General features: G+C 36.7%; 1 protein-coding gene across 1 annotated transcript in view; it reads right to left on the bottom strand.

Annotated features, from left to right (window-relative positions):
- Positions 1–13,573, bottom strand: part of CENPC (centromere protein C) — a gene marked incomplete in the record, with an annotated part of 81,744 nt that overhangs the window by 18,178 nt on the left and 49,993 nt on the right. Inside the window, 2 exon segments of the mRNA XM_014582879.1 lie at positions 2,470–2,529; positions 11,875–11,957. Coding sequence (XP_014438365.1) covers positions 2,470–2,529; positions 11,875–11,957 — 143 coding nt within the window.

Below are 13,573 nucleotides of genomic sequence, written 5' to 3'. Positions count from 1 at the left end.
CGTGCCCAAGATCTGGAGAGGAGAATGGAGGAGAAGGGATTGCGGCGTGACAATCGCCCCTGGGGGGGTGATTTCTCGCTTTCTGTCTTTATGTCTCTCTCTGTCTGTCTGGCGAGCGCACGCGCCCTACAGTGAAAATCTCTCCAAAAAAATAAATAAATAAATAAAAAATAAATAAACTCAAGCTTACATGATCTGCAAAATAAATGCACTTGTCAGAAAGAAAAATATCTTGGCTGAGTCTAAGATTATTGAATTGTAATACAGTAGGCTATAGATATTACTTTATTCTTCCAATGCTACACAAATAAGCAATGTCATCATTTTTTCTTTGTTCTCTTCTGCCTGTAAGTCTTTCTCTATTTCTCTCCTCCCCACCCCGCTCCCAAGGACTCAAACCATGACATGTGGGATCCAAGTGAAATAACCACTATACTACCTGCTGGTCCCCAAAGACAAAAAATCCTAAAAATGGCAAGAGAGAAACACAAAGGTTGCTCCATTAGACTAACACCGGATCTCTCAACTGAAACAATGCAGGCAAGGAAAGAATGAGAAGACATATTTAAATTCTGAAAGAAAAGCAATTTCAGCCAAGAGTACTATACCCAGAAAGATTATCGTTCAAATGGGAAGGAGAAATAAAATCATTCCCAGGTAAACAGATGCTGAACAAATTCATCAAAAAGAAACCGGCTCTTCAGGAAATATTTAAGGGACAACTACACCAGGAAAACTAAAGGGAGACAAACAGAAGTAAAGGAACACAAAAGAACTAGAAAAAAAGGGTAAATTCACACATATTGATAAAAACATTGAATGTTGGAACTAAATTTCCCAACTAGAAGTCTAAAAATGCACATTCAACTGTGTTAAACACAAGCAGGTTTCAATAAAAATTCACCAATTATCTGATAGATAGTTGTCTCCAAAAGTGTTAATATATATTTATTATTACCATTACTAATTAAATAAAACAAAATAATAAAGGAAAAATCCAATCTTTCTTAAAATGAATTTAAAGAAGGCTCATATCAAGAACTTTGTAAAGTCTATAAATCACCAAATGACTGGCTTTCCCATATCTTCACTTTTTTTTTTGGGGGGGGGGAGAGGTTTTTGCTACAGGGCATGTGTGCTCTCCAGAAAGATAGAGACAGAAAGCGAGAAATCACCCCCCCCAGGAGGATGGCCACGCTGCAATCCCTTCTCCTCTATTCTCCTCTCGGGATCTTGGGCACTCACGCACATGTGCCCAGTTTAAGTATAAGCCACCAGGTCCAAGACTCAAACCGCGGTCAACTACATGGGAGGCCAGTGGCATATCCATTATGCCAACTGCTTGTTCCTCCACATGTTCACTTTTAAACATCTCTTTCCAATTTTGTTTTGTTTTTGCTTTTTCAAACTTATTTCCTTACGGTAAGTATAGTACTATGGTCTTATAAAAACAGTGTGTGAATAAAAGTGTTCTATTTATATCTCTTTCTAATGAGCTACTATTATGTACTGACACAATTTTACCTATCTCTAGCTAGAACAATGATTAATATTCACTGATTTTTTTCAGATTATAAACTCTTATCTCTCAGAGTCCTCTACCTGGAAATTACAAATTCTTCTTTCACTTGCATATTAATACTATCTTTGTGGGGCCAGTAGATGACGTGGTGGTTGCGGTGCTGGACTCCCATATGGTTAACTATACTGTAAGTCCCAGATTTGGAGGCTTCCTTTCTCACTTTCCCTGTTTCTCTCTTTGTCTGGTCAAATTTACAAGTAATAATAGTAATAAATAAAACAATTTTTCATTAAAAAATGATTATTTTTATTAATTTATGAGATAGCTTACTGCCTTATTTTTAATCAATACGTTTTTCTTCAGACTGTTTCTCACAGTAAGCATCATAAACAATACAGTACAAACCTGCAGAATAACCATTGGAGCAGGTTTCAAATGTTTACAACATAATATAATGTTAAACTCTGAAGGTGGTGAATATGTTTATATACTGATTTGTTTATTACACACTGTATACATGCTTTTAAAGACCACTCTGTACCTCACAAGGATATATAATGATACAAGTAAATTGTAAATTACAATAACTATCTAAAGAGAAAATAATAAACCAGATAAAAGTGGGACAAAAGCCTGTCAATGACGCCATCTACCTAGCAGTTATGTTTCTTGTGACAGAATTCTCCACCCTAACTTCTTAGATTGGGTGAGATCATGCTCCTCATTATGGTGCAAAGAGTGAGAGGGCTATGGGATTTATGAATGGACAATAACTCAGTGACTTGCAATGATTTACTGTGAAATTTATGACAATTCAATATATAATTTTATCTATAATTAATGCAAATACTATTTCCTCCACTTGAAAGACTTGTTGAATTTACAAACAGAGATTTAATAATAGCATTTTCCTCAGTGGATATATTAAAAGAGAAAAAGAATCTTACCTAATTTATGATGCATTTTGTTCTCTGGGGTCATTATTGATCTTTTTACTCTTGAGCTGTCTGAAAATTCAAAAATAATTATTTTGAGCAATGGCTACTAATTCCACGTCAACTTTAACATGTTACTTGGTCAACTTCAGCAATAAGTATTGGGTCACTGAAAGTCATGACACATTTCTGCATAGAAAAACATAGAAAAATACATCATGACTTTCCTAATAACCTAATATTTTAAATAAAATTTGAGCTGAGGATACACTTTAAACTGAAAAGTGGCAAAAGCTTTCATCATTTTGTCAAATGAGTCCATGAAAGCAAAAAGCAAAAAAAATTATTAAGAATGACTGGAGGACTCCTCCACAGGAACAGAGAACTACTGTTTTCAGGGAATAAGAGAAATGAAGATTTTCTGCTAAAAATTCACTCTCCAGATCCTATTCTCAAATGGAGAGGCAAAAAAGGCAGGCCTTCAGAAGACTGACTCCTCCATAGGGGCTGAGAACTAGTGCTTTCAAGGAATAAGAGAAATGAAGATTTTCTGCTGAGAATTCATACTCCAGATCCCATGCTCAAGTGGTAGAGCCCCCGGACTCTTTTCCCTGCCTCAGTCTTTTCATTTTTAAATTTTTTTCTTTAATTTTTTAAGGTAAAGTTATTTTCATGGCTCTCAGATCCTCCTTCATCTTGCTGACAATTCCCTTTCCCCCTTCTCATTTAGGAAATAATTTTTCCCCCTCTTGGTTCTCTCTCTCTCTCTTTTCCCTCTTTCTCTGTATTCTTATCCTTTCTCTTTTACTTCATCACTTTGCTGCTCAGCCTTCATACACTGAGTATCTAGACAGGTCTAAGTGAACCGTAGTCAAACATGTGAATACTATTAACATCAACATATTCCTTCCTCAATTCCCACTGAATCTGCCACACAAAGGGAGAAAAAGGGAACAGCAAAGAGATTGCAGATCACCTCCTCCTGCACGCTTCTGAATGCTCAGACTGAGCTTCTAGAATTTAGGAAGAAACAACCCATCAGATGACTAGAAATCACTGCAGGGGCACAAGAAATATGAGAAATCAAGAAAATACCTCTCCCCCAAGGGAAAAGAATAACTCCTCTTCATCCACAGACAATACAATAGAACTTGTGAAAATGTCTGATAAAGAATTTAGAATATTCATAGTGACAAAGCTAACAGAGATGCAAGAGAAGAGAAACAATGACTCCAGAAGAGGCAGGAAAAAAGATCTGACAAGTTCCAGGAGGTGAGGAAGTTCTTGCACTATCTGAAAGAGGAAATACACACCATAAAAAAAGAATCAAAGGAAACTATTAGAGATAAAGGCTACAATACAGGAACTCAAAACCTCCCTCGAAAGTATTAAAAACAGACTAGATCATACAGAAAATTTAATCTCAGATGTAGAAAACAGAATCACTAGACTAGAAAAATTTACCACTAAGACTTAAAAAATAGACTCCAAAAATGAGAATAGTATACGAGAAATACTAGGTACCATTAAACGTCCAAACATCTGGAAAATCAGTATCCCTGAAGGTGAAGAAACTAATAAGGGCATTGATAATTTATTCCATGAAATCCTGGAAGAAAACTTTTTAAACCTAGAGAGGCATTCAAATATCTAGTCCCAAGAAATACAAAGGATCCCAAATAGAATCAACCCAAGAAGAGCTTCTTAAAGACACATAATAAGCAGATTGACCGAAACCACAGACAGAGACAAGATACTAAGACTTACAAGAGAGAAATGTCAAATTACCTACAAAGGACATCCCATTAGGCTAACAGCAGACCTCTCATCAGAAACAATGAGAGCAAGGAAAGAATGGTAAAGTATTAAATAAAAAACAATCTCAACCAAGAATACTATACCTGGCAAGATTATCCTTCAATATGGGAAGAGAAGACAAGAACATTCTCAGATAAACAAAACCTTAAAGAATTTACCAACACCAGACCAGTTCTCCAAGAAGTTCTCAAGGGATTGCTATTTTGGGAAAACTAAAGTCAGACACACAGAAATAAGAGTTCAAAAACAACTAAGAAAATAGCTAGCTTAATGGTAGGGACAAGTCTGGAACTGAATGTTATCTTCCAGTATTTAAATGGAAAGATTAGAACACAACAGAAGATAGATAAAGAATTTTATGGCTTTTGACTAAGACATTACTGATCTTCTATGCTTTGATCTCCAGAGTTAAGGATTTCTGTCTTGAGTTGTGGACAAGTCCATGTACCTTCTATTTGAACAGAATCCTAAACTGATTCCTGGCTTTAAGTCTTAAGCAAATTCTCTTAACATTTTTTTATTTTGATTTATTAAAGCTAAAACTGCCTTTCTTGAAATTAAAAAATATATTAAAAATACTTACTTAATCACCACAGTAAGCTATACAGCCTCAACTAGGTGCTACTTTATAGTATATTCATTCTACTCTCAGAGTTTCATGGCTAAAACCAAATGTGTGTTCATAGATATGTATATATCAGTTGAATTTCCTATTGAAAATAGTTAGATTAAGAAATTTTGTGAATCAATAAAATGTGGAAAAAAATTTAAAAGGAATGGAAAGCAACTGCAGATACCAGAGACAGTGGAAGGAGGGTGGAATATGGCAGAGGGTGAGAAATGGGGAGGAAAAAAAAATACACACACACACACACACACACACACACACACACACACATATAAAAGAAACAAGAAATTGAAAATTATTTGTTGATGATAACATGTGTGATTAAGCTACTATACAGTGTATTCTGGATGGGAAATTGCATTTTGTATGCTGTAATGTTCAGTGAGTGAATGTAAAATAAATAAATAAATTTTTTTTAAATGACTGAATTAGATACTTTATAAAATTGCTGATGTGGAAGAAATTTCAGGATGACAAAAATCAAATTTCCTTGTCCATACTGTCCATAACTGGCCAGTCCATAGAGGTCAAAAATAGATAAGTGGTTGCCTAGGCCTGTAGAGAAGGAACCAGAAGCTAGCTGATAAAGAATATGAAGTTTCTTTTTTGTGGTGATGAAAATGCTCTAAAATTAATTGTGGTGATTACTGCACACAATTGAATTGTACAATATAAACAGGTTAATTGTACAGTGTATAAATCTATTGCAAAAAAAAAATCCAATTTCTCATGCAGTCTCCAACAGAATAAATCTGGATTCTGTTGAAAATTTTCCTAAAGCAATGTGCTTCGAAGGCAGCGGATGATGTTGTTGAAGTTTCTCATTATGTGATTAGTAGTTTATAAAAATAGGAGAGGAAGTCTGTACTAAACAGGAACTGGGAGTGTTGATGAGAATTTTTTTTCTTTTTCTTTTTTTTTTTTTTTTGAGAGACAGATTTATTATTATAGGGCACGTGACCTTACTAGAGAGACAGAAAGTGTGAAATCATCCCCCTAGAGGGATGGCCATGCCACAATCCAGTCCCCTCCATTCTCCTCTCGAGATTTTGGGGGCACACACACGTGTGCCTGGCCTGAGTTTCAAGGCACTTGGTCCAGGACTCAAAACTGTCGTCAGCCACATGGAGTCCGGCACCTTAATCACTATACCACGTGCTAGTTGCCAAACTCACTGTTTCTAAATATAACTACAGAAACAGATATAGCTGCCTGTGTTATATATGCTATACATATGCATGTACGTGTGTGTGTATCTATTTCCATTCTGTCTTCTGAAAGAGCTTGAAGCAATGATACCCCAGTCACAAGAAGCACACTATGTACCTATTGGCTTGTTGAAAAAGTCACGTTGTATTTTATCTATATTTTTGTATGCAAAAACGTGTCATGACCTTTCTGACAATCCAAAAGATCTGTGTTTCTTTTTTTCCTCTTTAATTTTGCTACAGGGCATGGTGGAGGTAGATTAAAAAGCACCCTCCCAAGGGGGGATAGCCATGCCACAATCCTTACTCCCCCATTCTCTTCTTGGGATTTTGGGCAAGCACATACACATGCCACATATGTTTCTCAAGTCTCCATATCCAAGACTTGAACCAAATAGTCAGCCACATGCAATCCAGCCACCATAACTACCATGCTACCAGCTGGCTCTAGATCTGGTTTCTAAATGCCATCCTCCAATAAAGAGAGCCAGGTTCTTTAGGAAAAAATAACTGATTCTAGAGTTCTGTCAGAAGTAGCCTGAAATATCTTATGGCCCCAGAAAAGCAATATTTGGAGACCAGCAGTTAGCGTAATGGCTATGCCACTGGACTCCCATGGAGTTGACCGCGGTTCGAGGCCCAGACCCAGTGGCTTAAACTCACGCCCGGCATGTGTGCATGCGTGACCAAGATCCCGAGAGGAGAATGGAGGAGAAGGGATTGCGGTGTGGCCATCCCCTCGGGGGGTGATATCTCGCTTTCTGTCTCTGTGTCTCTCTCTGTCTTTCCAGCAAGTGCATGCATCCTATAGCAAAAAGCGCTCAAAAAAAAAAAAAAAGGCAGTATTTGAAGAATGAGAGATACATAACAAGAGCACAGAGATCAGTTAAAAGAAGAGCCCTGACCCAATGTAGCACAATTTGAGCATGTGAATAAATAACATTAAAAGATTATAATAAGCCTATGGAAGGCCCAAGTCCAGCGTCAGGAGTACAGTCAAGTTGGTAACAGAAAAGGCAAGGAAGAGGACAACCTTGGCACCAGAGATCACCAGCTCTAGAGGGTGGATTTCAGGATTAGCAAAAGATCCTGTGTGTTTATTACTAGTAAAAATATATATTGATATTTTTAAAAAAATAAACCTCTGGAGTAAAATTTGAACCCATAGTCCATATGGATATAAATAAATGAATGAATAATGGATAAATGGACAGGTTGTAACTATTTCTCATAGTAGACTTTCAACTAATTAATGGAGAAAAGAAATTAGAGAAACTGAAAATAATTTGCATTAGTGGCTCACGATTCAAACTAGAGCTCCCAATGGACATTCAGATTGGTGAATGAAGTTGATAATGTTATTCAAACAGTAGCATATACTATCAATCCACAAAGTAATTTATCAGTTACAAAAGAACAAAACAGTGTCTTTGCAGTAGAGAATAACTTGAACAGTTGATCAAGACTAACTTCATTAGTAGGAGATAGGTCAACACTGGGTGTTTCCTAATAGCATTCCTGTCAAATATGCATGGTACCCATTTGATCATGAAAAAACAACAGAAAGACCCAGGCTGAAGGTTTGAAGACCGAAAAGTCCATATTCTTTTAAAATGTCAGTATCCAAGGGGAACTAGCAGTGAGCTTAATGGCTATGTCGCTGGATTCCCACGTATTCGACTGCGGTTCGCATCCCGGACCCGGTGGCTTAGAACTCACGCCGGGCACGTGTGCGTGCGTGCCCAAGATCCCGAGAGGAGAATGGAGGAGAAGGAATTGTGGCGTGACCATACCCCCTGGGGGGTGATTTCTCGCTTTCTGTCTCTATGTCTCTCTCTGTCTGGCGAGCACACATGCGCTACAGTGAAAACCTCTCAAAAAAAAAAAAAATGTCAGTATCAAGGAAGTTTGGAAGTGACTAATGAACTGTTTTCTTAAGGAAACTGTAGGGACATCCATGCAGTAGCAATCCATGACCAGTGATAGGATCCTGAACCAAAGGGAAAATGGAACACTGACAGAACTATGGATAAAATCTGAATGTAATCAGTGAATGAATTACAATGCTTCATTAATCCTCAGTTGGATGGTTGGAGAGTGTTTATGTTCTTGTCTTACTGAAACATATTTTGGGATATTTTAGGGAAATTTTATGTCATGTCTGCAACTTGTTTATAAACAGTTTAGAAAAAGATGAATAATAATAAGTATGTGCAAATATATATGTAGAGAAGCCAAAGTGGAAGATGGGACTTAACGTTGTAAAATGTGAACATCTCTGGATTTGGGAAGAAGGGATATAAGATTTCTATGTAAGCATGAAATAATTTCAAAAAACCTTTTTTTTTTTAGTCTTGAGGGCATGTGCACTTTGCAGAGAGGGACAGAGAGTGAAAGAGGAAAAAAGCACCCTCCCAATGGGGCATGACCATGTTGCAATCTCTTCTCTACTTCTCCATACTGTGAGGATTTGGGGCACACAGGTAAACAAATGCAACAAGTGTTTTTTTTCAAGCTGCTGGAGCTGGGATTCAAACTGTGATCAACCTGAGATCTGGCTCTCTTAACCATGAGGTCACGGAGCTGCCACTACTTCCAAACTTTTTTTTTTTTTTTTTTTGAAGCAACAAGCACAGAATAACTCCTGAATTTCAAAGAGTAAGGAATCCTAATAAGCATGAAGATAAAAGAAAACAGGTTATCCACAGAGGAAAAAATGAAAGGACTGCTTTCAATTTCTTACTCATAAGCATTAGCTATCATGGAGCAAAAGAGGAGCAGATAGTTAAAAGGAAAAAAAGATCATGACCAAAGATTATTTTTCCTACTTGACTGGTGGCTCATTGTGTTTTAAAAAAATATCCTGAGTTCCTGTTAACATATGTGAGACTGTCTACCAAGCTTTCAAAGAAGCAACAAGCATAATCAGTTGACAATAAGCATAAATGTGTTAAACACATTTATCAAAGGAAAAAAAACAGAGTGAGTCAAAATCAAATGCTGTTTTTAAGCCACTTTTAGTGCTCTAAGGTTAATATAAAAAACAACCATCCAAAAGAAAATGGAGATCACCCTATTAATATTAGACAAAACATATTACAAAGTAAGAAGCGTTTAACAGGATCAAGAACATAAATTTGACCAAAGCAGTTATATTCCACAGGAATGTTTACATGCTTAATAACAACACTTAATAACAACATAACAAAGACTATAAGAAATACAAGAAGAAACACTGCAGTGGGAACACTTTAAATCAACTCTCGCAGTCCTTTAACAGATCTAAAGGTAAGGATATTCTAATGATTAGACTAATATCAACCTTAAATCTAAGATCCTATTTTTATTCACACAAATCTGCTCCTTCCCTATAATCTTCAAATCAGACAATGATAATGCCATTCTTACAGGTTCTTAGGCCAGAAACCTTGAAGTTATTCCTGATACCTCTTTCCACTTATACCTCACGCATCCCATCTATCGGGAAACTCTGCTGACTCTACCTTCAAATATACTTAAAAAAAAAATCCTACTGCTGCTCTCCACCTTCTACTGCTACTGCCCTGGTCCAAACCATCAACTCTCATCAGAATTATTTCAATGTCTCACCAACTAGTGTCTCTGCTTCTAAACTTCTGTGCACTCCTGTCCCATAAGTCCACTCCCACATAAAGCAAACACAGATTCTATTAATACTGGTCAGGTCAGTTCTCTCCTGTCAAAACCCTCCAATGGCTCTCATGTCCCATTAGTAAATGTCAAAAGTCCTTACAATAGCCTTTAACACCCTATGTGACCTTTCATTCTGTTACCGTTATGACATCATCTTCTATTCCTTTCTTCTCCACTTCAGCTTTAGCCTAGAGCCTCCTTGATGTTCCCCAAGATTAGTCAACACATCAGAACCTTAGTTATTGATCTTCCCTCAGCCTCAGACACTATTTACCAGGCAGCTGCACTTCTTTCATATCTTTGTTCAATCGACCACTTCCTCAGTGAGGTCTTCTGTGACCATCTACCTAAAAACTGTAATCTCCACTTCCCACCCTATAATTCCTGCTTGCTTTATTATTCTACTCTCCACACCAAATAAATCATAAATTTTGCTCCTTTTATATTGTCTACCATCTTGTCCCTCCAACAGGTACACTCTAGGAAGGCAGAATTTTTCTTTAAAGAATGATTTAATTTTACTTATTATTTTTTAATTTGCTATAGGGCAAGTGCACTCACCAGAGAGACAGACAGAAAGAAAGAGTGAAAGCAAAAAAAGCAAGCAGCCAGGTCTGGGACTCGAACCACAAGTAGGCCATGGAGGAGGCCAGTCTACTTGCTGGTCCCAGTAGGGCAGGAATTTTTGCAAGTTTTATTCAGATATATTGCCAGCTGATAAAATAATGCATAGTAAGTATGCCGTAACAGTCCACAGATATGAGCCAATGGGTGGCATGGTGGTTGGGGTACCAAACTCTCACATGGCGGACCGTGGTTTGAGTCCCAAACCTGGTGACTTACTTTTTCATCACCCCATCCCCATCTATCTCTGGTGAGCACATGTTGCCTGTAGCAAATCAAAGAATGATAACAATGATAATAAGTAAAATTAAATAATTATTTTTAAAAATTCCACAGATAAGAATTGCATAAGTATTCAAAATATATTTAAAAATACATCCATTTGTATTATCAACAATATAAGGTGACATGGTTTTTAATCCATGTCTGTACACAAAATATTTCCTTTTTCAAGCACCCATGGAAAAATAATAAAAACTATACATAAGTACACATTGGAATACAAACAAAACTTTAGTAAAGTCAAATAAATAATACTGGCCAACTTCTCTAGAAAAGAGAAAGTAACTTCACACAATAATAAATTAAGCAAGGAACAAGTATTCATCCGTATATCAATTTATGCGATTGAAATTAATATCACCATTTTACATCACAGATAAGGAAACTGAAGTTAAGAACACTGAAATTTTTTATTTGTGATAACACAGCTAATAAATAATACTGCTGGATTCAATTCCAGATCCCTAGAAACCAAGCTCCTGAATGGTGCACTTTTTAAAAAGTTTGTTTATTGAGACCAGCAGATGACATGGTGTTACATCTCTGGACTGCCATGTGGTAGACTGTGGCTTGAGTCTTGGACCTGGCAGCTTGAAACTCACACCAGGCACAAGTATGTGCATACCCCAAATCCTGAGAGGAGAATGGAGGAAAAGGGATTATTGCATGGCTGTCCGCCCGCCCTTCCCCCCGAGGGGGAAGGTAATTTCTCTCCTTCCATTTCACAGTCTCTGTCTCTTTCTCTCAGGTGTGTGCACCTGCCCTAGAGCAAAAACTTCTAAAAAAATATAGGGCTGGCACATAGCCCAGTGGTTAAAGAAGCAAGAAAGTGCCAACGGGATAAAGAAATGGAAGCAAAGGGATTGTGGAATGACCACACTTCATTGAAGAGTGTTCTCTCCCCGTCTTAAGCATATGCATGTCCTCTGGCAATTAAATATTAACAAAAAAAATTTTTTTTAAATAGTGAAAATTGTATAATGAACCCAAAATACTCATCACTCAGTTTCAGGAATTATCAAAAGATGGCTAATTTTGTTTCAAGTATATTTCCTTATCAGCTTAACATTTTAAAATACTTGTATAGATATATTAGGAGCCAACATTTTATTATGTCCAACTGTAAAAGTAAAAACAAACAAACAAAAAAATTCCCAAGACAGTAGAAAATAAATAATAATTTACCTGAACTTTTCTGAACTTTCTCATCATCCACATCAGAATTTTTCTTTTCAGACATTAAATAATTTTTCAACCTGGATGGTCCACTGAAGGAACAAAGTAAGTAAATCACAAAATCTGTACTTTTATAATATATAAAATAGTTCAAGGAAAATGTACATTATGATAAAACTATGCATGAATTTCAAATTTTTTGTTCCAAAAAATTCTTTGTAAAAAGGATTCCCACATGGCTTACCACAGTATGAATCCCAGACCTAGCAGCTTAAAAATCACCTGCCAGGCATGACTCTTGAGAGGAATATGGAGAGGAATTTGCAGCATAGCCATCCCCCCTGGAAGATGATTTTTCACTTTCCCTTTTTCTATCTTTCTATGGCGAATGTACATGCCCTATAGCAAAACCTAAAAAATAAGTAAATAAAAATAATATGATATTACAGGTCACTAACAATATACTTACTTGCTGCATAAATTCTGCTCTATAACTGATGGCCAAACATAATAAATAGCAGACTTTGGGACTAGCAGATGGTGAAGGTTAAGGTGCTGGACACCCCTACATGGCCAACCACGGTTCAGGTCCCAGACCTGGTGGCTTGCCTCCTCTCTCTCTCTCTCTCTCTCTGTGTCTCTCTCTAGTCAAATTAAAATAAATGAATGAATAAATAAAATTAAATAATTCTTAAAAAAAAATAAATACCAAATTTTAGAATTCTAAAGTAACTCATAAATCAAAGATACAAACTTAGTCACTCAACAGTAACATTCTTTGATAAAAAGTGAAATTATAAAATAAATGTGTCCAGAAATCATCAGAGATGATTCAGGTTGACTCAGGTGAATCCAGCCCTAGATCTCTTCCATACTATTATAAAACTAGAATAGGCTTCATTATAATCTTACAACAAGTAAAAGATTTTTATCCATCCTTTAAACATCTAAGAATTTGCTAAAATTTAACATTTACTCATTTTTTAAAAGTCATATGACTTCAGATAGGAGTAGGTTAGTTTGATTACTCACTCTGTGTGGTCATTTTAAAATGTATCCCCAAACTCTCTCATACCCCTTCTCTTAAGAGATGGATCCTAATTCCCTTCTCCTTGAATATGATCTGAACTTAAATGACTTGTTTATTCCTACAAAGCAGTTGAACCAGGAGAAAGTGTGAATGCTACGGAAATCACAGTGACTTATTTTATTTATTCTTTTTTTTTTTTTTGGAGAGGTTTTTGCTATAGGGCGCGTGCACTCACCAGAAAGACAGCTTTCTGCAGATCTATCAAAGTGAAAAGTTTATAATTGTTTATACTTCTCACTAAAATATTTTTTCTAGAAGCAATACATGGAAAGGTATACACATGACAGAAAGTGAGAAATCACCCTTCAGGGAGGATGGCCACGCCACAATCCATTCTCCTATCAGGATCTTGGGCACGCACGCACATGCACCTGGCATGAGTTTAAGTTACCGGGTCCGGGACTCGAACCGCAGTCGACTATATGGGAGTCAAGCGACACAGCCATTATGCCATCTCTTGGTCTCCACTGTGACTTTTAATAGCTTAGTCTCTGAAGTTGTATACATACTGTCACTTCTACTTTATTCTGACCATTAAAACAAGTCATGTAGGGACTAGTACATGGCATAATGGTTACATCTCTGGAATCCCACATAGTTGACTGTAGGTTGAGTCCC

Source organism: Tupaia chinensis, unplaced genomic scaffold, assembly GCF_000334495.1.
Source record: "Tupaia chinensis unplaced genomic scaffold, TupChi_1.0 Scaffold143894_1, whole genome shotgun sequence".
NCBI lineage: Eukaryota > Metazoa > Chordata > Mammalia > Scandentia > Tupaiidae > Tupaia > Tupaia belangeri.
This window is presented reverse-complemented; position numbering and strand designations above follow the sequence as displayed.